Source organism: Oncorhynchus masou, chromosome 9 (genome assembly GCF_036934945.1).
Source record: "Oncorhynchus masou masou isolate Uvic2021 chromosome 9, UVic_Omas_1.1, whole genome shotgun sequence".
Classification (NCBI taxonomy): Eukaryota; Metazoa; Chordata; class Actinopteri; order Salmoniformes; family Salmonidae; genus Oncorhynchus; species Oncorhynchus masou.
Window position 1 is genome coordinate 85,179,763 of NC_088220.1, and position 26,988 is coordinate 85,206,750.

Below are 26,988 nucleotides of genomic sequence, written 5' to 3' on the forward strand. Positions count from 1 at the left end.
CAACGATGCGGCTGTCTCTTTAAATTACGTGCCCCTTTCCTTGTCGCTGAAATACTACGTCACACTCACATGTGGAGCCTCAGCTGGAGCCAGACATCATAAAAACGTTTAAGGTTTTTTGATTTAAATCGATCATTCGTAGATATCTTGTAGGAAACAAAATTAGACATGGCCTCAAGTTGTCGAAGACCCGAGCATATGGCTCCGCCTGAAATTGTTAGTATGATATTTTCATTATTTTTTTAAAGACATACGAGAGCTAGCTAACGTTAGCCGCATTAACTAAGGAAACACACGATTGCTCAGTTAGTTAGCTAGTGATCTGTTCCAAAATACCTACCTAGCAAGTGACTAGTTATGTTTAGTTCATTATGTGGACAACATTTCCGCGACACATCTTGTGTTTACCTGCACGCAGCACTTAACTTCTTGTGTTTTGATTTCTACTCGTTCTGCAGTTCTATAACGAAGAGGAGGCCAAGAAATATTCTCAGAAGTGAGTTCGGGGTTTGACAATGACCTCCTATGGGCTGCATAATACGAATCGCTGTGTTTGAATATAAATCGTTGCATTTTTACCATTTACATACTGACCAGAGGCTGTCCTTGATGCAATCTCTTTGAGACAGTAGAATGTAATATGATTCAAGGGTAGCTAAGTAATCAACTGTTCAATAATTTCCTCGTTGATTTCCAGTTCTCGGATGATCGAGATCCAGAGCCAGATGTCTGAGAGAGCTGTGGAGCTGCTGAACCTGCCTGAGGACCAGCCCTGTTTCCTGCTCGATGTAGGGTATGTGTACAAGCCAGGGGACTGCTGAGGGCTCTCATTAATGTAATGGGTCTGGGTAGGAGAACAAAACAACAACAAAACTACGTTAGACTGAATGTGTCTTTTATAACTTGTCCCATCAGGTGTGGCTCCGGGCTAAGTGGGGACTACCTGTCAGAGGAGGGACATTGCTGGGTTGGAGTGGACATCAGCACAGCCATGTTGGGTGAGTGTGGTTGAGTGGGCATCAACACAGCCATGTATGGTTAAGTGGGCGGTAACCCGGCCATGTATGGTTAAGTGGGCGTCAACACGGCGATGTATGGTTGAGTGGGCGTCAACACGGCCATGTATGGTTGAGTGGGCGTCAACACGGCCATGTATGGTTGAGTGGGCGTCAACACGGCCATTGGTGTCATTCCTGGCGCAAAAATATTGCATTTATATTTAGAGATGGATCAGCAACCGGAAATATAGCAGTCAATATTTGTTTGTTGTGCTCCGCCGTTGACCAGTGCTGTGTCCTTGTCTCTAGATGTAGCGCTGGATCGGGAGGTGGAGGGAGACCTTGTGTTGGGGGATATGGGGGAGGGATTACCCTTCAGGCCTGGGACCTTTGATGGCTGCATCAGGTAAAGAGCTTGTCCTTCCTGTCCTGTAAGAGAGACCTGAGTTCTCTACTGAGAAATTACTATTGATGGACTTGTCAAGACTGAGTTAGTAATGTCTCTTTCTGACTGTCTCCATCCTTCTCTTTCTACCTATCACCTGTGTCTGTGTCCTCCCCTACCTCTCTTTGTCTCATCCCTCAGTATTTCTGCTCTCCAGTGGCTCTGCAATGCTGACAAAAAGACTCACAGCCCCCCCAAGAGGCTCTACACCTTCTTCAGTACACTCTACTCCTCCCTGGTGAGATCCCTACCAATCTAACTCCGCCCTGGTGAGATCCCTCGTGACCTCTGTCCAATCTAACTCCTCCTCCCTGGTGAGATCCCTAGGGACCTCTGTCCAATCTAACTCCTCCTCCCTGGTGAGATCCCTCGTGACCTCGGTCCAATCTAACTCCTCCTCCCTGGTGAGATCCCTACCAATCTAACTCCTCCCTGGTGAGATCCCTAGGGACCTCGGTCCAATCTAACTCCTCCTCCTGGTGAGATCCCTAGGGACCTCTGTCCAATCTAACTCCTCCCTGGTGAGATCCCTAGGGACCTCTGTCCAATCTAACTCCTCCTCCCTGGTGAGATCCCTAGGGACCTCTGTCCAATCTAACTCCTCCTCCATGGTGAGATCCCTCGTGACCTCGGTCCAATCTAACTCCTCCTCCCTGGTGAGATCCCGAGGGACCTCTGTCCAATCTAACTCCTCCTCCCTGGTGAGATCCCTCGTGACCTCGGTCCAATCTAACTCCTCCTCCCTGGTGAGATCCCTAGGGACCTCTGTCCAATCTAACTCCTCCTCCCTGGTGAGATCCCTAGGGACCTCTGTCCAATCTAACTCCTCCCTGGTGAGATCCCTAGGGACCTCTGTCCAATCTAACTCCTCCTCCCTGGTGAGATCCCTAGGGACCTCTGTCCAATCTAACTCCTCCTCCATGGTGAGATCCCTCGTGACCTCGGTCCAATCTAACTCCTCCTCCCTGGTGAGATCCCTACCAATCTAACTCCTCCTCCCTGGTGAGATCCCTAGGGACCTCTGTCCAATCTAACTCCTCCTCCCTGGTGAGATCCCTAGGGACCTCTGTCCAATCTAACTCCTCCCTGGTGAGATCCCTAGGGACCTCTGTCCAATCTAACTCCTCCTCCCTGGTGAGATCCCTAGGGACCTCTGTCCAATCTAACTCCTCCTCCATGGTGAGATCCCTCGTGACCTCGGTCCAATCTAACTCCTCCTCCCTGGTGAGATCCCTACCAATCTAACTCCTCCTCCCTGGTGAGATCCCTAGGGACCTCTGTCCAATCTAACTCCTCCTCCCTGGTGAGATCCCTAGGGACCTCTGTCCAATCTAACTCCTCCCTGGTGAGATCCCTAGGGACCTCTGTCCAATCTAACTCCTCCTCCCTGGTGAGATCCCTAGGGACCTCGGTCCAATCTAACTCCTCCTCCCTGGTGAGATCCCTCGTGACCTCTGTCCAATCTAACTCCTCCCTGGTGAGATCCCTACCAATCTAACTCCTCCTCCCTGGTGAGATCCCTCGTGACCTCTGTCCAATCTAACTCCTCCTCCCTGGTGAGATCCCTAGTGACCTCTGTCCAATCTAACTCCTCCTCCCTGGTGAGATCCCTAGTGACCTCTGTCCAATCTAACTCCTCCTCCCTGGTGAGATCCCTAGGGACCTCTGTCCAATCTAACTCCTCCTCCATGGTGAGATCCCTCGTGACCTCGGTCCAATCTAACTCCTCCTCCCTGGTGAGATCCCTACCAATCTAACTCCTCCTCCCTGGTGAGATCCCTAGGGACCTCTGTCCAATCTAACTCCTCCTCCCTGGTGAGATCCCTAGGGACCTCTGTCCAATCTAACTCCTCCCTGGTGAGATCCCTAGGGACCTCTGTCCAATCTAACTCCTCCTCCCTGGTGAGATCCCTAGGGACCTCGGTCCAATCTAACTCCTCCTCCCTGGTGAGATCCCTCGTGACCTCTGTCCAATCTAACTCCTCCCTGGTGAGATCCCTACCAATCTAACTCCTCCTCCCTGGTGAGATCCCTCGTGACCTCTGTCCAATCTAACTCCTCCCTGGTGAGATCCCTAGTGACCTCTGTCCAATCTAACTCCTCCTCCCTGGTGAGATCCCTAGTGACCTCTGTCCAATCTAACTCCTCCTCCCTGGTGAGATCCCTAGGGACCTCGGTCCAATCTAACTCCTCCTCCCTGGTGAGATCCCTCGTGACCTCTGTCCAATCTAACTCCTCCCTGGTGAGATCCCTAGTGACCTCGGTCCAATCTAACTCCTCCCTGGTGAGATCCCTACCAATCTAACTCCTCCTCCCTGGTGAGATCCCTCGTGACCTCTGTCCAATCTAACTCCTCCCTGGTGAGATCCCTAGTGACCTCTGTCCAATCTAACTCCTCCTCCCTGGTGAGATCCCTAGGGACCTCGGTCCAATCTAACTCCTCCTCCCTGGTGAGATCCCTCGTGACCTCTGTCCAATCTAACTACTTGTGTTATTGTCCCGTATCTTTTTAGTCGAGAGGAGCCCGTGCAGTGTTTCAGCTTTACCCAGAGAACTCTGAGCAGGTACAGTGATATGAAAATAGTTTATTAAAGTTAGTCTCCACAGAAACATGCCACTCCTGACCTGTAGTCACTCTTCTCATCTGTGTACTGTTGTTGACGGTCTTCCTTCTATGTACATTCATACTAAATGTTCCATTTTATGACACCTTTGTTACTTTAATATTTTACTCTTGTTAATATTGAGAGGTGAACCTGCCAGCCAGCGTTTCAGTGTACGCCATGTCTGTGCTGTGCATATGAATAATAGACTTGACTGTGTGCAGCTGGAACTGATTACATCCCAGGCCATGAAGGCAGGTTTCAGTGGAGGCATGGTGGTGGACTATCCTAACAGCACCAAGGCCAAAAAGTGAGTCTCCCCGCCCCCCCTGCCGCCCAGCGGCCCAACTTGGTTTGGTAGTCACCATTAGAAATTTAACCAATAGAATGGGCCTCTCCTGTTAAGTCAGTGATGTCATAATGAGATAGTGATGTCATAATGAGATAGTGATGGCATAATGGTGTCAATGATGGCATAATGTCATAGTGAGTCAATGATGTCAGATTCTATTTCTATGGTCATCAGTTGGTGGTCAAACTAGAAACACGCACACAAACCCATGTCTTTCTGGCACGAACACTCACACTACCGACTGCTAGGGAACTACTTTATTGAGGGATGGTTTTACTTACTATGACTGTGATACGTGGTTGTCCCCACCTAGTTACTTTAAGATGAATGCTCTTAACTGTAAGTCGCTCTGGATAAGAGACTAAAACTGACATTCTTCTCTTTTTCTTCTTCCCCCCGTCAGGTTCTTCCTTTGTCTGTTCGCTGGGTTTTCAGGAACCCTTCCCAAGGTGAGGAAGAGAACAAGGGTTCATTTGTAGAGACTGTTGTCTTTTTAAAATTTGACCTTTTATTTTACTAGGCTAGTCAGGTAAGAACAAATTCTTATTTTCAATGACGGCCTAGGAACAGTGGGTTTAACTGCCTGTTCAGGGGCAGAACGACAGATTTGTACCTTGTCAGCTCGGGGATTCGAACTTGCAACCTTTCGGTTACTAGTCCAACGCTCTAACCACTAGGCTACCCTGCCGTATGGAAAAGAATAAGGGTTAATTTGTAGAGACTGTTGTCTTGAATGTTGAACGCTGATGGTTTTGTGGTCCCTGTGTTTCAGGGGCTAGTGTCAGAGACAGTGGACAGGGACGTCCCAAATCAAGTCCAATTCACAGGACAGAGGTAAAGAAATAACATCCTCAGCTTTAGAAGTGTTGTAGTTTACCACCATTTATGCTAATGAGAAGCCGTTAGGCCAGGCTCATCTCCCAGAGAGACAGAGGGCTGTCTTCCTGCCTGTTTACAGTTACTGCCCGGGCAGCTTTTCAGCCCTCTGACATCACGTGATGTAGCAGATGGAGATATGGGGAAACTCAGCCTGAGGTGTCTCCACTTGCTCGTCCAAATAGCTTTTCCGTGTCTCGACTGGGTAAGACACTTAACCTCTCTGGATATTCGGGACGGTAGCGTCCCACCCCGCCAACAACCAGTGAAAGTGCAGGGTGCCAAATTCAAAACAACAAAAAATCTCATAATTAATATTCCTCAAGCATACAAGTATTTTACGCCATTTTACAGATAAAATTCTCGTTAATCCAGCCACAGTGTCTGATTTTCAAAAAGGCTTTACAGCGAAAGCACCACAAACGATTGTGTTAGGTCACCACCAAGTCACAGAAAAACAGTCATTTTTTTCCAGCCAAAGATAGAAGTCACAAAAAGCAGAAATATAGATAAAAATGAATCACTAACCTTTGATGATCTTCATCAGATGACACTCATAGGACTTCATGTTACACAATACATGTATGTTTTGTTTGATAAACTGCTTATTTACATCCAAAAATCTAATTTTACATTGGTGTGTTATGTTCAGTAGTTCCAAAACATGCAGTGATTTCGCAGATAGCCACATGAATTCACAGCAATACTCATAATAAACATTGATAAAAAATAAAGCTATTATACATGGAACTTTAGATAAACCTCTCCTTAATGCAACCGCTGTGTCAGATTATTTTTTTTAAAGAAAAAAAAGCATACCATGCAATAATCTGAGTACGGCGCTCAGAGTCCAAAGAAATATCCGCCATGATGTGTAGTCAACATTAGTCAGAAATAGCATTATGCATATTAACTTACCTTTGATGATCTTCATCAGAATGCACTCCCAGGAATCCCAGTTCCACAATCAATGTTTGATTTGTTTCGATAATGTCTATAATTTATGTCCAAATAGCTACTTTTGTTAGCGCGTTTTGTAAACAAATACAAAGTCACGAAGCGCGTTCACTCGGAGCAGACGAAATGTCAAAAATTCCGTTACAGTCCATAGAAACATGTCAAACGATGTATAGAATCAATCTTTAGGATGTTTTTAACATTAATGTTCCAACTGGAGAATTCCTTTGTCTTCAGAAAAGCATTGGAAAGTGAGCTAACTCTCTCATGACCGCACGTCACGAGCCTGTGGCACTCTGCCAGACCACTGACTCAAACAGCCCTTATGAGCCCCTACTTTACAGTAGAAGCCTCAAACAAGTTTCTAAAGACTGTTGACATCTAGTGGAAGCCTTAGGAAGTGCAACAGGACCAATATCCCACTGTATCTTCAATAGGGGCGGAGTTGAAAATCGACCAACCTCAGATTTCCCACTTCCTGGTTGGATTTTTTTCTCAGGTTTTCGCCTGCCACATGAGTTCTGTTATACTCACAGACATCATTCAAACAGTTTTAGAAACTTCAGTGTTTTCTATCCAAATATACCTAATTATATGCATATTCTAGCTTTTATGGCTGAGTACCAGGTTTACTCTGGGCACATTATTCATCCAAGCTACTCAATACTGCCCCCAGTCACCGAGAAGTTAATGGGTGTGATCCTGTGTGTTTGCGAGACAGAGGTCCTGGGTTGGAGCCTTGGTATGAGCCGACTCAGGAGCAAATGGCTTAGCAAGCAGTGTGACGTCCTTTACAAGGACACTGATCACATCTGTCAGAGAAGACGGGGAGCCGATTTGAAGATGAAATATGTAAAACATAACTGCAGGTTTTTTTAGAGCTGAGGTGTCTCAATCCCTTCCTGTGTCTACTGGTGGTCATTTCCTGTTTTGTCTTTTGTAAAGATCTCGCTTTAAGAACATGAAGGGCAAGTCTGCAAAGAAGGGAAAAGACTGGGTCCTAGAGAAGAAGGAGAGGAGGAGAAGACAGGGCAGGTATGTACCCCTCTGCCTACCCTCTCATTTGGCAGGGATCCTGGCTACTTTCTCATTGGCCAGGCATCCTGGCTACTCTCTCATTGGGCAGGGATCCTGGCTTCTCATTGGGCAGGGATCCTGGCTACTCATTTGGGCAGGGATCCTGGCTACTCTCTCATTTGGGCAGGGATCCTGGCTACTCTCTCATTTGGGCAGGGATCCTGGCTACTCTCTCATTTGGGCAGGGATCCTGGCTACTCATTTGGGCAGGGATCCTGGCTACTCATTTGGGCAGGGATCCTGGCTACTCTCTCATTTGGGCAGGCATCCTGGCTACTCTCTCATTGGGCAGGGATCCTGGCTACCCTCTCATTTGGGCAGGGATCCTGGCTACCCTCTCATTTGGGCAGGGATCCTGGCTACCCTCTCATTTGGGCAGGGATCCTGGCTACCCTCTCATTTGGGCAGGGATCCTGGCTACTCTCTCATTTGGGCAGGCATCCTGGCTACTCTCTCATTTGGGCAGGGATCCTGGCTACCCTCTCATTTGGGCAGGCATCCTGGCTACTCTCTCATTTGGGCAGGCATCCTGGCTACTCTCTCATTTGGGCAGGGATCCTGGCTACTCATTTGGGCAGGGATCCTGGCTACTCTCTCATTTGGGCAGGGATCCTGGCTACTCTCTCTTTGGGCAGGCATCCTGGCTACTCTCTCATTGGGCAGGGATCCTGGCTACCCTCTCATTTGGGCAGGGATCCTGGCTACCCTCTCATTTGGGCAGGGATCCTGGCTACTCATTTGGGCAGGGATCCTGGCTACTCTCTCATTTGGGCAGGCATCCTGGCTACTCTCTCATTTGGGCAGGGATCCTGGCTACCCTCTCATTTGGGCAGGCATCCTGGCTACTCTCTCATTTGGGCAGGCATCCTGGCTACTCTCTCATTTGGGCAGGGATCCTGGCTACTCATTTGGGCAGGGATCCTGGCTACTCTCTCATTTGGGCAGGCATCCTGGCTACTCTCTCATTGGGCAGGCATCCTGGCTACTCTCTCATTGGGCAGGGATCCTGGCTACCCTCTCATTTGGGCAGGGATCCTGGCTACCCTCTCATTTGGGCAGGGATCCTGGCTACTCATTTGGGCAGGGATCCTGGCTACTCTCTCATTTGGGCAGGCATCCTGGCTACTCTCTCATTTGGGCAGGCATCCTGGCTACTCTCTCATTTGGGCAGGGATCCTGGCTACCCTCTCATTTGGGCAGGCATCCTGGCTACCCTCTCATTTGGGCAGGCATCCTGGCTACCCTCTCATTTGGGCAGGCATCCTGGCTACCCTCTCATTTGGGCAGGGATCCTGGCTACCCTCTCATTTGGGAAGGCATCCTGGCTACCCTCTCATTTGGGCAGGCATCCTGGCTACCCTCTCATTTGGGCAGGCATCCTGGCTACCCTCTCATTTGGGCAGGCATCCTGGCTACCCTCTCATTTGGGCAGGCATCCTGGCTACCCTCTCATTTGGGCAGGGATCCTGGCTACCCTCTCATTTGGGCAGGGATCCTGGCTACCCTCTCATTTGGGCAGGGATCCTGGCTACCCTCTCATTTGGGCAGGGATCCTGGCTACCCTCTCATTTGGGCAGGGATCCTGGCCACCCTCTCATTTGGGCAGGGATCCTGGCCACCCTCTCATTTGGGCAGGGATCCTGGCCACCCTCTCATTTGGGCAGGGATCCTGGCCACCCTCTCATTTGGGCAGGGATCCTGGCCACCCTCTCATTTGGGCAGGGATCCTGGCCACCCTCTCATTTGGGCAGGGATCCTGGCCACCCTCTCATTTGGGCAGGGATCCTGGCCACCCTCTCATTTGGGCAGGGATCCTGGCCACCCTCTCATTTGGGCAGGGATCCTGGCTACCCTCTCATTTGGGCAGGGATCCTGGCTACCCTCTCATTTGGGCAGGGATCCTGGCTACCCTCTCATTTGGGCAGGGATCCTGGCTACCCTCTCATTTGGGCAGGCATCCTGGCTACCCTCTCATTTGGGCAGGCATCCTGGCTACCCTCTCATTTGGGCAGGCATCCTGGCTACCCTCTCATTTGGGCAGGCATCCTGGCTACCCTCTCATTTGGGCAGGCATCCTGGCTACCCTCTCATTTGGGCAGGCATCCTGGCTACTCTCTCATTTGGGCAGGCATCCTGGCTACCCTCTCATTTGGGCAGGCATCCTGGCTACCCTCTCATTTGGGCAGGCATCCTGGCTACCCTCTCATTTGGGCAGGGATCCTGGCTACCCTCTCATTTGGGCAGGCATCCTGGCTACCCTCTCATTTGGGCAGGCATCCTGGCTACCCTCTCATTTGGGCAGGCATCCTGGCTACCCTCTCATTTGGGCAGGCATCCTGGCTACCCTCTCATTTGGGCAGGGATCCTGGCTACCCTCTCATTTGGGCAGGCATCCTGGCTACCCTCTCATTTGGGCAGGGATCCTGGCTACCCTCTCATTTGGGCAGGCATCCTGGCTACCCTCTCATTTGGGCAGGGATCCTGGCTACCCTCTCATTTGGGCAGGCATCCTGGCTACCCTCTCATTTGGGCAGGGATCCTGGCTACTCTCATTGGGCAGGGATCCTGGCTACCCTCTCATTTGGGCAGGCATCCTGGCTACCCTCTCATTTGGGCAGGGATCCTGGCTACCCTCTCATTTGGGCAGGCATCCTGGCTACCCTCTCATTTGGGCAGGGATCCTGGCTACCCTCTCATTTGGGCAGGCATCCTGGCTACCCTCTCATTTGGGCAGGGATCCTGGCTACTCTCATTGGGCAGGGATCCTGGCTACCCTCTCATTTGGGCAGGCATCCTGGCTACCCTCTCATTTGGGCAGGGATCCTGGCTACCCTCTCATTTGGGCAGGGATCCTGGCTACCCTCTCATTTGGGCAGGGATCCTGGCTACCCTCTCATTTGGGCAGGGATCCTGGCTACCCTCTCATTTGGGCAGGGATCCTGGCTACCCTCTCATTTGGGCAGGGATCCTGGCTACCCTCTCATTTGGGCAGGGATCCTGGCTACCCTCTCATTTGGGCAGGGATCCTGGCTACCCTCTCATTTGGGCAGGGATCCTGGCTACCCTCTCATTTGGGCAGGCATCCTGGCTACCCTCTCATTTGGGCAGGGATCCTGGCTACCCTCTCATTTGGGCAGGGATCCTGGCTACCCTCTCATTTGGGCAGGGATCCTGGCTACCCTCTCATTTGGGCAGGGATCCTGGCTACTCTCATTGGGCAGGGATCCTGGCTACCCTCTCATTTGGGCAGGGATCCTGGCTACTCTCATTGGGCAGGGATCCTGGCTACCCTCTCATTTGGGCAGGGATCCTGGCTACCCTCTCATTTGGGCAGGCATCCTGGCTACCCTCTCATTTGGGCAGGGATCCTGGCTACCCTCTCATTTGGGCAGGGATCCTGGCTACCCTCTCATTTGGGCAGGGATCCTGGCTACCCTCTCATTTGGGCAGGGATCCTGGCTACCCTCTCATTTGGGCAGGGATCCTGGCTACCCTCTCATTTGGGCAGGGATCCTGGCTACCTCTCATTTGGGCAGGGATCCTGGCCACCCTCTCATTTGGGCAGGGATCCTGGCCACCCTCTCATTTGGGCAGGGATCCTGGCCACCCTCTCATTTGGGCAGGGATCCTGGCCACCCTCTCATTTGGGCAGGGATCCTGGCCACCCTCTCATTTGGGCAGGGATCCTGGCCACCCTCTCATTTGGGCAGGGATCCTGGCCACCCTCTCATTTGGGCAGGGATCCTGGCCACCCTCTCATTTGGGCAGGGATCCTGGCCACCCTCTCATTTGGGCAGGGATCCTGGCCACCCTCTCATTTGGGCAGGGATCCTGGCCACCCTCTCATTTGGGCAGGGATCCTGGCCACCCTCTCATTTGGGCAGGGATCCTGGCCACCCTCTCATTTGGGCAGGGATCCTGGCTACCCTCTCATTTGGGCAGGGATCCTGGCTACCCTCTCATTTGGGCAGGGATCCTGGCTACCCTCTCATTTGGGCAGGGATCCTGGCTACCCTCTCATTTGGGCAGGCATCCTGGCTACCCTCTCATTTGGGCAGGCATCCTGGCTACCCTCTCATTTGGGCAGGCATCCTGGCTACCCTCTCATTTGGGCAGGCATCCTGGCTACCCTCTCATTTGGGCAGGCATCCTGGCTACCCTCTCATTTGGGCAGGCATCCTGGCTACCCTCTCATTTGGGCAGGCATCCTGGCTACCCTCTCATTTGGGCAGGCATCCTGGCTACCCTCTCATTTGGGCAGGCATCCTGGCTACCCTCTCATTTGGGCAGGCATCCTGGCTACCCTCTCATTTGGGCAGGCATCCTGGCTACCCTCTCATTTGGGCAGGGATCCTGGCTACCCTCTCATTTGGGCAGGCATCCTGGCTACCCTCTCATTTGGGCAGGGATCCTGGCTACCCTCTCATTTGGGCAGGCATCCTGGCTACCCTCTCATTTGGGCAGGGATCCTGGCTACCCTCTCATTTGGGCAGGCATCCTGGCTACCCTCTCATTTGGGCAGGGATCCTGGCTACTCTCATTGGGCAGGGATCCTGGCTACCCTCTCATTTGGGCAGGCATCCTGGCCACCCTCTCATTTGGGCAGGGATCCTGGCCACCCTCTCATTTGGGCAGGGATCCTGGCCACCCTCTCATTTGGGCAGGGATCCTGGCCACCCTCTCATTTGGGCAGGGATCCTGGCCACCCTCTCATTTGGGCAGGGATCCTGGCCACCCTCTCATTTGGGCAGGGATCCTGGCTACCCTCTCATTTGGGCAGGGATCCTGGCTTCCCTCTCATTTGGGCAGGGATCCTGGCTACCCTCTCATTTGGGCAGGGATCCTGGCTACCCTCTCATTTGGGCAGGCATCCTGGCTACCCTCTCATTTGGGCAGGCATCCTGGCTACCCTCTCATTTGGGCAGGCATCCTGGCTACCCTCTCATTTGGGCAGGCATCCTGGCTACCCTCTCATTTGGGCAGGCATCCTGGCTACCCTCTCATTTGGGCAGGCATCCTGGCTACCCTCTCATTTGGGCAGGCATCCTGGCTACCCTCTCATTTGGGCAGGCATCCTGGCTACCCTCTCATTTGGGCAGGCATCCTGGCTACCCTCTCATTTGGGCAGGGATCCTGGCTACCCTCTCATTTGGGCAGGCATCCTGGCTACCCTCTCATTTGGGCAGGCATCCTGGCTACCCTCTCATTTGGGCAGGCATCCTGGCTACCCTCTCATTTGGGCAGGGATCCTGGCTACCCTCTCATTTGGGCAGGCATCCTGGCTACCCTCTCATTTGGGCAGGGATCCTGGCTACCCTCTCATTTGGGCAGGCATCCTGGCTACCCTCTCATTTGGGCAGGGATCCTGGCTACCCTCTCATTTGGGCAGGCATCCTGGCTACCCTCTCATTTGGGCAGGGATCCTGGCTACTCTCATTGGGCAGGGATCCTGGCTACCCTCTCATTTGGGCAGGCATCCTGGCTACCCTCTCATTTGGGCAGGCATCCTGGCTACCCTCTCATTTGGGCAGGCATCCTGGCTACCCTCTCATTTGGGCAGGCATCCTGGCTACCCTCTCATTTGGGCAGGCATCCTGGCTACCCTCTCATTTGGGCAGGCATCCTGGCTACCCTCTCATTTGGGCAGGCATCCTGGCTACCCTCTCATTTGGGCAGGCATCCTGGCTACCCTCTCATTTGGGCAGGCATCCTGGCTACCCTCTCATTTGGGCAGGCATCCTGGCTACCCTCTCATTTGGGCAGGCATCCTGGCTACCCTCTCATTTGGGCAGGCATCCTGGCTACCCTCTCATTTGGGCAGGGATCCTGGCTACCCTCTCATTTGGGCAGGGATCCTGGCTACCCTCTCATTTGGGCAGGGATCCTGGCTACCCTCTCATTTGGGCAGGGATCCTGGCTACCCTCTCATTTGGGCAGGGATCCTGGCTACCCTCTCATTTGGGCAGGGATCCTGGCCACCCTCTCATTTGGGCAGGGATCCTGGCCACCCTCTCATTTGGGCAGGGATCCTGGCCACCCTCTCATTTGGGCAGGGATCCTGGCCACCCTCTCATTTGGGCAGGGATCCTGGCCACCCTCTCATTTGGGCAGGGATCCTGGCCACCCTCTCATTTGGGCAGGGATCCTGGCCACCCTCTCATTTGGGCAGGGATCCTGGCCACCCTCTCATTTGGGCAGGGATCCTGGCCACCCTCTCATTTGGGCAGGGATCCTGGCCACCCTCTCATTTGGGCAGGGATCCTGGCTACCCTCTCATTTGGGCAGGGATCCTGGCTACCCTCTCATTTGGGCAGGGATCCTGGCTACCCTCTCATTTGGGCAGGCATCCTGGCTACCCTCTCATTTGGGCAGGCATCCTGGCTACCCTCTCATTTGGGCAGGCATCCTGGCTACCCTCTCATTTGGGCAGGCATCCTGGCTACCCTCTCATTTGGGCAGGCATCCTGGCTACCCTCTCATTTGGGCAGGCATCCTGGCTACCCTCTCATTTGGGCAGGCATCCTGGCTACTCTCTCATTTGGGCAGGCATCCTGGCTACCCTCTCATTTGGGCAGGCATCCTGGCTACCCTCTCATTTGGGCAGGCATCCTGGCTACCCTCTCATTTGGGCAGGGATCCTGGCTACCCTCTCATTTGGGCAGGCATCCTGGCTACCCTCTCATTTGGGCAGGCATCCTGGCTACCCTCTCATTTGGGCAGGCATCCTGGCTACCCTCTCATTTGGGCAGGCATCCTGGCTACCCTCTCATTTGGGCAGGGATCCTGGCTACCCTCTCATTTGGGCAGGCATCCTGGCTACCCTCTCATTTGGGCAGGGATCCTGGCTACCCTCTCATTTGGGCAGGCATCCTGGCTACCCTCTCATTTGGGCAGGGATCCTGGCTACCCTCTCATTTGGGCAGGCATCCTGGCTACCCTCTCATTTGGGCAGGGATCCTGGCTACTCTCATTGGGCAGGGATCCTGGCTACCCTCTCATTTGGGCAGGCATCCTGGCTACCCTCTCATTTGGGCAGGGATCCTGGCTACCCTCTCATTTGGGCAGGGATCCTGGCTACCCTCTCATTTGGGCAGGGATCCTGGCTACCCTCTCATTTGGGCAGGGATCCTGGCTACCCTCTCATTTGGGCAGGGATCCTGGCTACCCTCTCATTTGGGCAGGGATCCTGGCTACCCTCTCATTTGGGCAGGGATCCTGGCTACCCTCTCATTTGGGCAGGGATCCTGGCTACCCTCTCATTTGGGCAGGGATCCTGGCTACCCTCTCATTTGGGCAGGCATCCTGGCTACCCTCTCATTTGGGCAGGGATCCTGGCTACCCTCTCATTTGGGCAGGGATCCTGGCTACCCTCTCATTTGGGCAGGGATCCTGGCTACCCTCTCATTTGGGCAGGGATCCTGGCTACTCTCATTGGGCAGGGATCCTGGCTACCCTCTCATTTGGGCAGGGATCCTGGCTACTCTCATTGGGCAGGGATCCTGGCTACCCTCTCATTTGGGCAGGGATCCTGGCTACCCTCTCATTTGGGCAGGCATCCTGGCTACCCTCTCATTTGGGCAGGGATCCTGGCTACCCTCTCATTTGGGCAGGGATCCTGGCTACCCTCTCATTTGGGCAGGGATCCTGGCTACCCTCTCATTTGGGCAGGGATCCTGGCCACCCTCTCATTTGGGCAGGGATCCTGGCCACCCTCTCATTTGGGCAGGGATCCTGGCCACCCTCTCATTTGGGCAGGGATCCTGGCCACCCTCTCATTTGGGCAGGGATCCTGGCCACCCTCTCATTTGGGCAGGGATCCTGGCCACCCTCTCATTTGGGCAGGGATCCTGGCCACCCTCTCATTTGGGCAGGGATCCTGGCCACCCTCTCATTTGGGCAGGGATCCTGGCCACCCTCTCATTTGGGCAGGGATCCTGGCCACCCTCTCATTTGGGCAGGGATCCTGGCCACCCTCTCATTTGGGCAGGGATCCTGGCCACCCTCTCATTTGGGCAGGGATCCTGGCCACCCTCTCATTTGGGCAGGGATCCTGGCCACCCTCTCATTTGGGCAGGGATCCTGGCTACCCTCTCATTTGGGCAGGGATCCTGGCTACCCTCTCATTTGGGCAGGGATCCTGGCTACCCTCTCATTTGGGCAGGCATCCTGGCTACCCTCTCATTTGGGCAGGCATCCTGGCTACCCTCTCATTTGGGCAGGCATCCTGGCTACCCTCTCATTTGGGCAGGCATCCTGGCTACCCTCTCATTTGGGCAGGCATCCTGGCTACCCTCTCATTTGGGCAGGCATCCTGGCTACCCTCTCATTTGGGCAGGCATCCTGGCTACCCTCTCATTTGGGCAGGCATCCTGGCTACCCTCTCATTTGGGCAGGCATCCTGGCTACCCTCTCATTTGGGCAGGCATCCTGGCTACCCTCTCATTTGGGCAGGCATCCTGGCTACCCTCTCATTTGGGCAGGGATCCTGGCTACCCTCTCATTTGGGCAGGCATCCTGGCTACCCTCTCATTTGGGCAGGCATCCTGGCTACCCTCTCATTTGGGCAGGCATCCTGGCTACCCTCTCATTTGGGCAGGGATCCTGGCTACCCTCTCATTTGGGCAGGCATCCTGGCTACCCTCTCATTTGGGCAGGGATCCTGGCTACCCTCTCATTTGGGCAGGCATCCTGGCTACCCTCTCATTTGGGCAGGGATCCTGGCTACCCTCTCATTTGGGCAGGCATCCTGGCTACCCTCTCATTTGGGCAGGGATCCTGGCTACTCTCATTGGGCAGGGATCCTGGCTACCCTCTCATTTGGGCAGGCATCCTGGCTACCCTCTTTGGCATTTGGGCAGGGATCCTGGCTACCCTCTCATTTGGGCAGGGATCCTGGCTACCCTCTCATTTGGGCAGGGATCCTGGCTACCCTCTCATTTGGGCAGGGATCCTGGCTACCCTCTCATTTGGGCAGGGATCCTGGCTACCCTCTCATTTGGGCAGGGATCCTGGCTACCCTCTCATTTGGGCAGGGATCCTGGCTACCCTCTCATTTGGGCAGGGATCCTGGCTACCCTCTCATTTGGGCAGGCATCCTGGCTACCCTCTCATTTGGGCAGGGATCCTGGCTCTCACCCTCTCATTTGGGCAGGGATCCTGGCTACCCTCTCATTTGGGCAGGGATCCTGGCTACCCTCTCATTTGGGCAGGGATCCTGGCTACTCTCATTGGGCAGGGATCCTGGCTACCCTCTCATTTGGGCAGGGATCCTGGCTACCCTCTCATTGGGCAGGGATCCTGGCTACCCTCTCATTTGGGCAGGGATCCTGGCTACCCTCTCATTTGGGCAGGCATCCTGGCTACCCTCTCATTTGGGCAGGGATCCTGGCTACCCTCTCATTTGGGCAGGGATCCTGGCTACCCTCTCATTTGGGCAGGGATCCTGGCTACCCTCTCATTTGGGCAGGGATCCTGGCTACCCTCTCATTTGGGCAGGGATCCTGGCTACCCTCTCATTTGGGCAGGGATCCTGGCCACCCTCTCATTTGGGCAGGGATCCTGGCCACCCTCTCATTTGGGCAGGGATCCTGGCCACCCTCTCATTTGGGCAGGGATCCTGGCCACCCTCTCATTTGGGCAGGGATCCTGGCCACCCTCTCATTTGGGCAGGGATCCTGGCCACCCCTCTCATTTGGGCAGGGATCCTGGCCACCCTCTCATTTGGGCAGGGATCCTGGCTACCCTCTCATTTGGGCAGGGATCCTGGCCACCCTCTCATTTGGGCAGGGATCCTGGCCACCCTCTCATTTGGGCAGGGATCCTGGCCACCCTCTCATTTGGGCAGGGATCCTGGCTACCCTCTCATTTGGGCAGGGATCCTGGCTACCCTCTCATTTGGGCAGGGATCCTGGCTACCCTCTCATTTGGGCAGGGATCCTGGCTACCCTCTCATTTGGGCAGGGATCCTGGCTACCCTCTCATTTGGGCAGGGATCCTGGCCACCCTCTCATTTGGGCAGGGATCCTGGCCACCCTCTCATTTGGGCAGGGATCCTGGCCACCCTCTCATTTGGGCAGGGATCCTGGCCACCCTCTCATTTGGGCAGGGATCCTGGCCACCCTCTCATTTGGGCAGGGATCCTGGCCACCCTCTCATTTGGGCAGGGATCCTGGCCACCCTCTCATTTGGGCAGGGATCCTGGCCACCCTCTCATTTGGGCAGGGATCCTGGCCACCCTCTCATTTGGGCAGGGATCCTGGCTACCCTCTCATTTGGGCAGGGATCCTGGCTACCCTCTCATTTGGGCAGGGATCCTGGCTACCCTCTCATTTGGGCAGGGATCCTGGCTACCCTCTCATTTGGGCAGGCATCCTGGCTACCCTCTCATTTGGGCAGGGATCCTGGCTACCCTCTCATTTGGGCAGGGATCCTGGCTACCCTCTCATTTGGGCAGGCATCCTGGCTACCCTCTCATTTGGGCAGGGATCCTGGCTACCCTCTCATTTGGGCAGGCATCCTGGCTACCCTCTCATTTGGGCAGGGATCCTGGCTACTCTCATTGGGCAGGGATCCTGGCTACTCATTTGGGCAGGGATCCTGGCTACCCTCTCATTTGGGCAGGGATCCTGGCTACCCTCTCATTTGGGCAGGCATCCTGGCTACCCTCTCATTTGGGCAGGGATCCTGGCTACCCTCTCATCTGGGCAGGGATCCTGGCTACCCTCTCATTTGGGCAGGGATCCTGGCTACCCTCTCATTTGGGCAGGGATCCTGGCTACCCTCTCATTTGGGCAGGGATCCTGGCTACCCTCTCATTTGGGCAGGGATCCTGGCTACCCTCTCATTTGGGCAGGGATCCTGGCTACCCTCTCATTTGGGCAGGGATCCTGGCTACCCTCTCATTTGGGCAGGGATCCTGGCTACCCTCTCATTTGGGCAGGGATCCTGGCTACCCTCTCATTTGGGCAGGGATCCTGGCTACCCTCTCATTTGGGCAGGGATCCTGGCTACCCTCTCATTTGGGCAGGGATCCTGGCTACCCTCATTGGGCAGGGATCCTGGCTACCCTCTCATTTGGGCAGGGATCCTGGCTACCCTCTCATTTGGGCAGGGATCCTGGCTACCCTCTCATTTGGGCAGGCATCCTGGCTACCCTCTCATTTGGGCAGGCATCCTGGCTACCCTCTCATTTGGGCAGGGATCCTGGCTACCCTCTCATTTGGGCAGGGATCCTGGCTACCCTCTCATTTGGGCAGGGATCCTGGCTACCCTCTCATTTGGGCAGGGATCCTGGCTACCCTCTCATTTGGGCAGGGATCCTGGCTACCCTCTCATTTGGGCAGGGATCCTGGCTACCCTCTCATTTGGGCAGGGATCCTGGCTACCCTCTCATTTGGGCAGGGATCCTGGCTACCCTCTCATTTGGGCAGGGATCCTGGCTACCCTCTCATTTGGGCAGGGATCCTGGCTACCCTCTCATTTGGGCAGGGATCCTGGCTACCCTCTCATTTGGGCAGGGATCCTGGCTACTCTCATTGGGCAGGGATCCTGGCTACCCTCTCATTTGGGCAGGGATCCTGGCTACCCTCTCATTTGGGCAGGGATCCTGGCTACCCTCTCATTTGGGCAGGGATCCTGGCTACCCTCTCATTTGGGCAGGCATCCTGGCTACCCTCTCATTTGGGCAGGCATCCTGGCTACCCTCTCATTTGGGCAGGGATCCTGGCTACCCTCTCATTTGGGCAGGGATCCTGGCTACCCTCTCATTTGGGCAGGGATCCTGGCTACCTCATTTGGGCTCCTGGCTATTCATTTGGGCAGGGATCCTGGCTACCCTCTCATTTGGGCAGGGATCCTGGCTACCCTCTCATTTGGGCAGGGATCCTGGCTACCCTCTCATTTGGGCAGGGATCCTGGCTACCCTCTCATTTGGGCAGGGATCCTGGCTACCCTCTCATTTGGGCAGGGATCCTGGCTACCCTCTCATTTGGGCAGGGATCCTGGCTACCCTCTCATTTGGGCAGGGATCCTGGCTACCCTCTCATTTGGGCAGGGATCCTGGCTACCCTCTCATTTGGGCAGGGATCCTGGCTACCCTCTCATTTGGGCAGGGATCCTGGCTACCCTCTCATTTGGGCAGGGATCCTGGCTACCCTCTCATTTGGGCAGGGATCCTGGCTACCCTCTCATTTGGGCAGGGATCCTGGCTACCCATTGGGCAGGGATCCTGGCTATCTTTTGGGCAGGCATCCTGGCTACCCTCTCATTTGGGCAGGGATCCTGGCTACCCTCTCATTTGGGCGGGCATCCTGGCTACCCTCTCATTTGGGCAGGGATCCTGGCTACCCTCTCATTTGGGCGGGGATCCTGGCTACTCTCATTTGGGCGGGGATCCTGATCCTGTACAGGTCAACATTTGTACCATGCATTATGATGTTCATATAGTTTACAACCCCATATGGAGGAAGTCATCAGGCTCTGTAAACAGAAAGGCTGGTCTCTTACAGTCTTCCCTCTCTGTGGTGTGTTTTGTTTCCCAGGGAAGTCCGAGCTGACACAAAGTACACTGCTCGGCAGAGAAGGCCTCACTTTTAAACCACGGTCAGTCCTGTGTGTTCCAGCCCGGAGGTTCACACTCATGGAGTACTACTGTCCTTCCTGTGTGACCAGAGGATCTGTGACCGGCAAGATTTAAACTTAAATGGACTCAAATCAATCCTACTCACTTAAAAAAACGGGTGGATTAAAATATATATTTTTCCCCATTTAGAAGTTGACGGTTGTTTTCTTCCAGGAGTTGTCTCTCTATCAATGGAATGGAAATTAATTCATATACATTTGAGAATGCGATTCCCACCCACGCCGGTGACTGCCCGTTGCTGTGGTTACCTAGACTGGTTGCTAGGCTTTGTTTAGCTATAGCATTCCTAGAGAGGGGACAGTTTCTGTACGTCCCACTCCTTCTGGTGTCATGTGCCACTGGAGCATGAGGCGTGGAAAGTTGTCTAATGCTTATCTGGTTGTGGTGCCAATCCTCTGGACAGAAACTGGCCCCTCTCTAGGACATGGGCCCCTATCCTCTGGACAGAAACTGGCCCCTCTCTAGGACATGGGCCCCTATCCTCTGGACAGAAACTGGCCCCTCTCTAGGACATGCCCCCTATCCTCTGGACAGAAACTGGCCCCTCTAGGACATGGGCCCCTATCCTCTGGACAGAAATAAGAAGTTGTAGATGTGTTCTATATGCACTATTTCTATGCTTCCTGTTCTTCAGTTTTTGTTTTTGCATGTTTTGTTAAAACCAGCTGAAGATGTAATATTTCTGGTTCTTGAAATTATAATTTCACAGCGGTTTAGATACCATAATTCAAATCTAATGTTATGTCACATGCTGAATACAACAGGGAAATGCTTACACGCCCTTAACCAACAATGCAGTTAAGTGCTGAAATATTTACTAAATTAACTGAAAAAAAAAAAATAAAATAAAAAATATATATATATATATAAAATAAAAAGCAACAATAAAATAACAATAATGAGACTATATACAGGGGGTACAGGTTAGTAATGAGACTATATACAGGGGGTACAGGTTAGTAATGAGACTATATACAGGGGGTACAGGTTAGTAATGAGACTATATACAGGGGGTACAGGTTAGTAATGAGACTATATACAGGGGTACAGGTTAGTAATGAGACTATATACAGGGGTACTTAGGAGACTACAGGGTCAATGTGCAGGGGTACAGGTTAGTCGAGGTAATGAGACTGAGGTAGTATATACACTACCGGTCAAAAGTTTTAATGAACACCTACTCATTAAAGGGTTTTTCTTTGTTTTTACTATTTTCTACGTTGTAGAAGATGTTAAAACTATGAAATAACACATATGGGATCATGTTGTAACCAAAAGAAAAGTGTTACATAAATCTAAATATGTTTTTTGATAGTTGATATTCTTCAAATAGCCACCTGCTTGCCTGTTGTTAAGAAGGTGATGCCAGCTTTGTGTATGTTTTCCTGTGTGTATGTTATCGTGTGTCTGTGTGTCTTCACCCCGCTGTTCCATAAGGTTGTATTTTTTACCTATTTTAAATCTAATTTTACTTGATGTGGAACATCATGTTGTCACGACTCTATGTAGTACTGTGCACCTCCCATTGTCTGTTCTGGACTTGGGGACTGTGAAGAGACCTCTGGTGGCATGTCTTGTTAAGGGTACGGGCATGGGTGTCAGAGTTATGGGCTTGTAGTTTAAACTGGGCAGCTCGGTGCATTCAACATGTCAATACCGCTCATAAAAACAAGTAGTGATGAAGTCAATCTCTCCTCCACTTTGAGTCAGGAGAGATTGACATGTAGGACCTATTATTAATATTAGCTCTCTGTGTACATCCGAGGGCCAGCCGTGCTGCCCTGTTCTGAGACAATTGCACGTTTCCTAAGTCCCTCTTTGTGGCACCTGACCACCTACTGAACAGTAGTCCAGGTGCGATAAAACTAGGGCCTGTAGGACCTGCCTTGTTGATAGTGTTGTTAAGAAGTTAGAAACTAGGGCCTGTAGGACCTGCCTTGTTGATAGTGTTGTTAAGAAGGTAAAACTAGGGCCTGTAGGACCTGCCTTGTTGATAGTGTTGTTAAGAAGGTAGAAACTAGGGCCTGTAGGACCTGCCTTGTTGATAGTGCTGTTAAGAAGGTAGAAACTAGGGCCTGTAGGACCTGCCTTGTTGATAGTGTTGTTAAGAAGTTAGAAACTAGGGCCTGTAGGACCAGCCTTGTTGATAGTGTTGTTAAGGTAGAAACTAGGGCCTGTAGGACCTGCCTTGTTGATAGTGCTGTTAAGGTAGAAACTAGGGCCTGTAGGACCTGCCCTGTTGATAGTGTTGTTAAGGTAGAAACTAGGGCCTGTAGGACCTGCCTTGTTGATAGTGCTGTTAAGAAGTAGAAACTAGGGCCTGTAGGACCTGCCTTGTTGATAGTGTTGTTAAGGTAGAAACTAGGGCCTGTAGGACCTGCCTTGTTGATAGTGTTGTTAAGGTAGAAACTAGGGCCTGTAGGACCTGCCTTGTTGATAGTGTTGTTAAGGTAGAAACTAGGGCCTGTAGGACCTGCCTTGTTGATAGTGTTGTTAAGAAGGTAGAAACTAGGGCCTGTAGGACCTGCCTTGTTGATAGTGTTGTTAAGGTAGAAACTAGGGCCTGTAGGACCTGCCTTGTTGATAGTGTTGTTATGAAGGTAGAAACTAGGGCCTGTAGGACCTGCCCTGTTGAAGCCTGAAAACCTTTCCCTTCACGGTGTACCCTGCCCTTCTTATGGTTTCCTCTGTGGTGTCCGTCTTCCAGTCGGGCGGTTGTTCTTATCAGGGATGCATCTGTGTTTACATGTTCCAGCTGGAAGACTCAACCACGAAGATATTTACACGTACCTGTGTTCAGTTGGACAGGATGGAATAAGATTTACCTGGGTTTATGTTTGGTGGACAATGTGTTTAGTGGAACACCGCTGCCTGGCTACGTTGCAGAAGATTAAATCTGTGGACTTAATGAGATCCAGTCCATACGTACTTCAAGCCCCATGTACAAGGCCGAATCACAAGTCCCCAGTTTTGGTGTGTGCCCAATTCAATCAAGCTAATGCTTTAAAGTGTTCTGACGCGTTTGGTTTTTTAATTTTTTTTATTCGTTCCTACAGGTAATGGTAAATTGGTTCGATGTGCTTAATGTGTTTTCGGGAAGTGGACTGCATGTTTTTTTTTTTCAACTTATACAGAGTGACTGACCAGAACAATTAGGGTTTATTGCCTTGCTCAAGGACATATCGACAGATTTTTCACGTAATCTGCTCGGGATTGGAACCAGCAACCTTTCAGTTACTGGCCCAACTCTCTTAAACGCTAGGCTACCCGTCTCTGTCTATCCAGGGTCCAGAACAGGGGTGCAGATATTTAGGCAGCTATGTTTACACAGGGGCCCCATCATGCCACAGAGGGTTTCAAGAGATGCTTTTTTTAACAACATTATAATCATCAATATCCACACATGCTCTCATGGATTAGTAAAAACTATCCTTACGATTCTACAAGTGTATTCAATTCTCTCGCTCGCTCTCTCACACTCTCCTATACTGTGTCTTGTTCTCTATCACACACACATACACACCAGCCTAAACAGGGTTCTGTGCAGAGGGCTGCATTACCTCATGGAATTACAGGGTCTTGGTTTGGCTGCATGGGTTAGTTAAGGGAGATGGGGTTAGTTAAGGGAGTTAAGGGGAGTTGGGTTATGGGGAGTTGGGTTACAGGGTGGGGTTGTTATGGGGAGATGGGTTAGTTAAGGGGAGATGGGGTTAGTTAAGGGGAGATTTAGTTAAGGGAGATGGGGTTAGTTAAGGGGAGATTTAGTTTTGATCCACACATAATATATTGGTAACATATTGTTTTTAGATGGCCATATATGATTTACAGCCATACCGACTTCCAAAACCGTAGTTGTAGATAAATATACCGTCCCCAAACGTGTGTGTGGACCACCTAATGATGCCAAAGTCCCCTTTAAAAGAGGACAATTTTCACCTCATCCACGAAGAAGCCCCAACGATCCAGAAATAAGATTCCATCAATTCTGGGACCTTTCTTCCAAAGGAACAATTGAAAGGTAAGATGCATATTGATAATGTTTATATGCTATATTCCTTTAGAAACTAGTGCTATATAGCAGGGCTAAACTGTCGTACAGTTGTATGAGATCAATCTTAACATATCTGCTGCTAATTTTTTTATTTATTTAACTAGGCAAGTCAGTTAAGAACAAATTCTTATTTTCAAAGACGGTCTTGGAACAGTGGGTTAACTGCCTTGTTCAGGGGCAGAACAAGTTCTCCACAAAATCTAACGTACAGGTTACTCCTAATGCAAAATGCATCGTACCTGCTGTATTGATTTTGGGACTATGACGACGATTGGACTAATGAAACAAATAACAAAATATTGTTTTTGGGGTGGAATTTTCCATAAAACAATTAACTATGCAAATAAGCGACGGCTGTGTACATTATGAACATGGATGAAAATAAGAGGCGGCCTACGGTAGCCTAGTGGTTAGAGGCAGGTAGCCTAGTGGTTAGAGAGGCAGGTAGCCTAGTGGTTAGAGAGGCAGGTAGCCTAGTGGTTAGAGAGGCAGGTAGCCTAGTGGTTAGAGAGGCAGGTAGCCTAGTGGTTAGAGAGGCAGGTAGCCTAGTGGTTAGAGAGGCAGGTAGCCTAGTGGTTAGAGAGGCAGGTAGCCTAGTGGTTAGAGGAGGCAGGTAGCCTGGTGGTTAGAGAGGCAGGTAGCCTAGTGGTTAGAGAGGCAGGTAGCCTAGTGGTTAGAGAGGCAGGTAGCCTAGTGGTTAGAGAGGCAGGTAGCCTAGTGGTTAGAGAGGCAGGTAGCCTAGTGGTTAGAGAGGCAGGTAGCCTAGTGGTTAGAGAGGCAGGTAGCCTAGTGGTTAGAGAGGCAGGTAGCCTAGTGGTTAGAGAGGCAGGTAGCCTAGTGGTTAGAGAGGCAGGTAGCCTAGTGGTTAGAGAGGCAGGTAGCCTAGTGGTTAGAGAGGCAGGTTGCCTAGTGGTTAGAGAGGCAGGTTGCCTAGTGGTTAGAGAGGCAGGTAGCCTAGTGGTTAGAGAGGCAGGTAGCCTAGTGGTTAGAGAGGCAGGTAGCCTAGTGGTTAGAGAGGCAGGTAGCCTAGTGGTTAGAGAGGCAGGTAGCCTAGTGGTTAGAGCATTGGACTAGTAACAGAAAGGTTGCTAGATCGAATCCTCCGAGCTGACAAGGTACAAATCTGTCATTCTTCCCCTGAACAAGGCAGTTAACCCACTGTTCCTAGACCAGTTAACCCACTGTTCCTAGACCAGTTAATCCACTGTTCCTAAACCAGTTAACCCACTGTTCCTAAACCAGTTAACCCACTGTTCCTAGACCGTCGTTGTAAAATAAGAATTTGTTCTTAACTGACTTGCCTAATACAATAAAGAAATAACCTGTTGTCTTCAGTGATTTAAGCAAATCAACACTCTGGCTATTAATTTAAGTTTTACAGTACTTATTTTCAGCAATTTGAGTTTTGCTTTTCAGTATGGTTGTCTAATGTTGGTGGGGTTATTCTATTTTTAATGTTACTCCTGAGTCACTATACATATAATCCTTTTTCTTCAGTGTTATTTCAACCGACCTGAGGTTTAAAGGCAGGAAGTTCAATAGGCTGGTGAAGGCAGTCATTAATAAGAATAACCCTAACATGATATTAATGACATGGCATGGAAGATCAGAATGAACCAAGAGGTTGTGAGTTCAAATCCCAAGCAGGAATATCAGAATGACATTAACCAACAGGTTAGAGGTCAGAGACCCGGCAGTGTGGTGCCAGGACAACAACCCCGCCCTCAATGTGAGCAAGACAACGGAGATGATCGTGGACTATAGGAAAAAGAGGGTCGAACAGGCCCCCATTCACATCAACAGGGATGAAGTGGAGCAGGTTGAGAGTTTCAAGTTCCTTGACGTCCACAGCAACAGAAACTAATGTAGCCGATGTGAAACGGCTAGCTAGTTAGCGGTGGTGCGCGCCAGTGGCGTTTCAGTCGGTGACGTCACTTCCTCTGAGACCTTGGAGTAGTGGTTCCCCTTGTTCTGCGAGGGCCGCGGCTTTTGTGGAGCGATGGGTAACGATGCTTCGAGGGGTGACTGTTGACGTGTGCGAGGGGACGGACGTAAAGTCTATACTGTTACACTAACATGGTCCAAACACACCAAAACAGTCGAAGAGGACGAAGCCTTTCCCCGCAGGAGACTGATAAGATTTGGCATGGATCCCCAGAGCCTCAACAGGATATATACAGCTGCACCATCGAGAGCATCCTGACCGGTTGCATCACCGCCTGGTCTGGCAATATCACAACCTCCGCAGAAGTTGGTCCCTCTCCTTGTTCGGGCGCGTTCGGCGGTCAAGTCACCGACCTTCTAGCCATCGTCGATCCATTTTCCATTGGTTTTGTCTTGTCTTCCATCACACCTGGTTCCAATCTCATCAACTACAACTACATGTTGTGTATTTAACCCTCTGTTCCCCCTCATGTCCTTGTTTATTTGTAAGTGCTTGTTCATGTCTGTCCTGGTGTGCGTCGGGTTTTGTACCCATTTTTTTTTTTAGATTGTTTTGTTTTCCGGTGGGTTTTTAGTTATTAAGCTGCGCCATTGGAAACACAGTTTTTCCCGCGTCTGAATTCTCTGCTGCCAGTCCGCACCCCTCTCAGGCAACTGCATCGGCATCTGACCGTGAGGCGCGGATGGAAACACATTGAACTTTTAGATTTTTATTCAGTACATTGAAAACTTAACCCAAGTCCAAATATGTTTTTTTTTGTGTGCACTACGTCATCACGCACTGATTTATGTTCACACCAAGTCCATTTGCTCTAACCACACCACTGATTTATGTTCACACCAAGTCCATTTGCTCTAACCACACCACTGATGGGAAAAGTAGCATGTTTTCTTCATGCAGATTTTAGAACATTTGCATGAAAATAATGTTGGCCAATTAGAACCCGAGCTAGAGAGATGGAAGATTCCAGAATATCAAGTCACACTTCTGTGAAATACTGAATAAACAACAACACAAAGAGTGATCTATCACAAAATGGAGATG

The 26,988-nt window shown here is 51.7% G+C and overlaps 1 protein-coding gene across 1 annotated transcript; it reads left to right on the plus strand.

Annotated features, from left to right (window-relative positions):
- Positions 1–45: 45 nt before the first annotated feature.
- bud23 (BUD23 rRNA methyltransferase and ribosome maturation factor) lies at positions 46–20,997 on the plus strand. The gene is made up of 12 exons (XM_064975340.1): positions 46–216; positions 459–496; positions 698–793; positions 916–998; positions 1,308–1,404; positions 1,585–1,681; positions 3,957–4,007; positions 4,271–4,356; positions 4,802–4,847; positions 5,171–5,232; positions 7,177–7,266; positions 19,848–20,997. The coding sequence occupies exons 1-12, from the start codon at positions 169–171 to the stop codon at positions 19,900–19,902; spliced, it is 849 nt and encodes a 282-aa protein (XP_064831412.1). The 5' UTR covers positions 46–168; the 3' UTR covers positions 19,903–20,997.
- The last annotated feature ends 5,991 nt before the right edge of the window (positions 20,998–26,988 follow it).

Excerpts from the sequence above, each read along its gene's own strand:
- bud23 (XM_064975340.1), top strand. The coding sequence starts at position 169 with ATGGCCTCAAGTTGTCGAAGACCCGAGCATATGGCTCCGCCTGAAATT. Across the intron at positions 4,357-4,801 it reads AACAGCACCAAGGCCAAAAA|GTTCTTCCTTTGTCTGTTCG; the intron begins GTGAGTCTCCCC and ends TCCCCCCGTCAG. Across the intron at positions 7,267-19,847 it reads AGGAGGAGAAGACAGGGCAG|GGAAGTCCGAGCTGACACAA; the intron begins GTATGTACCCCT and ends TTTGTTTCCCAG.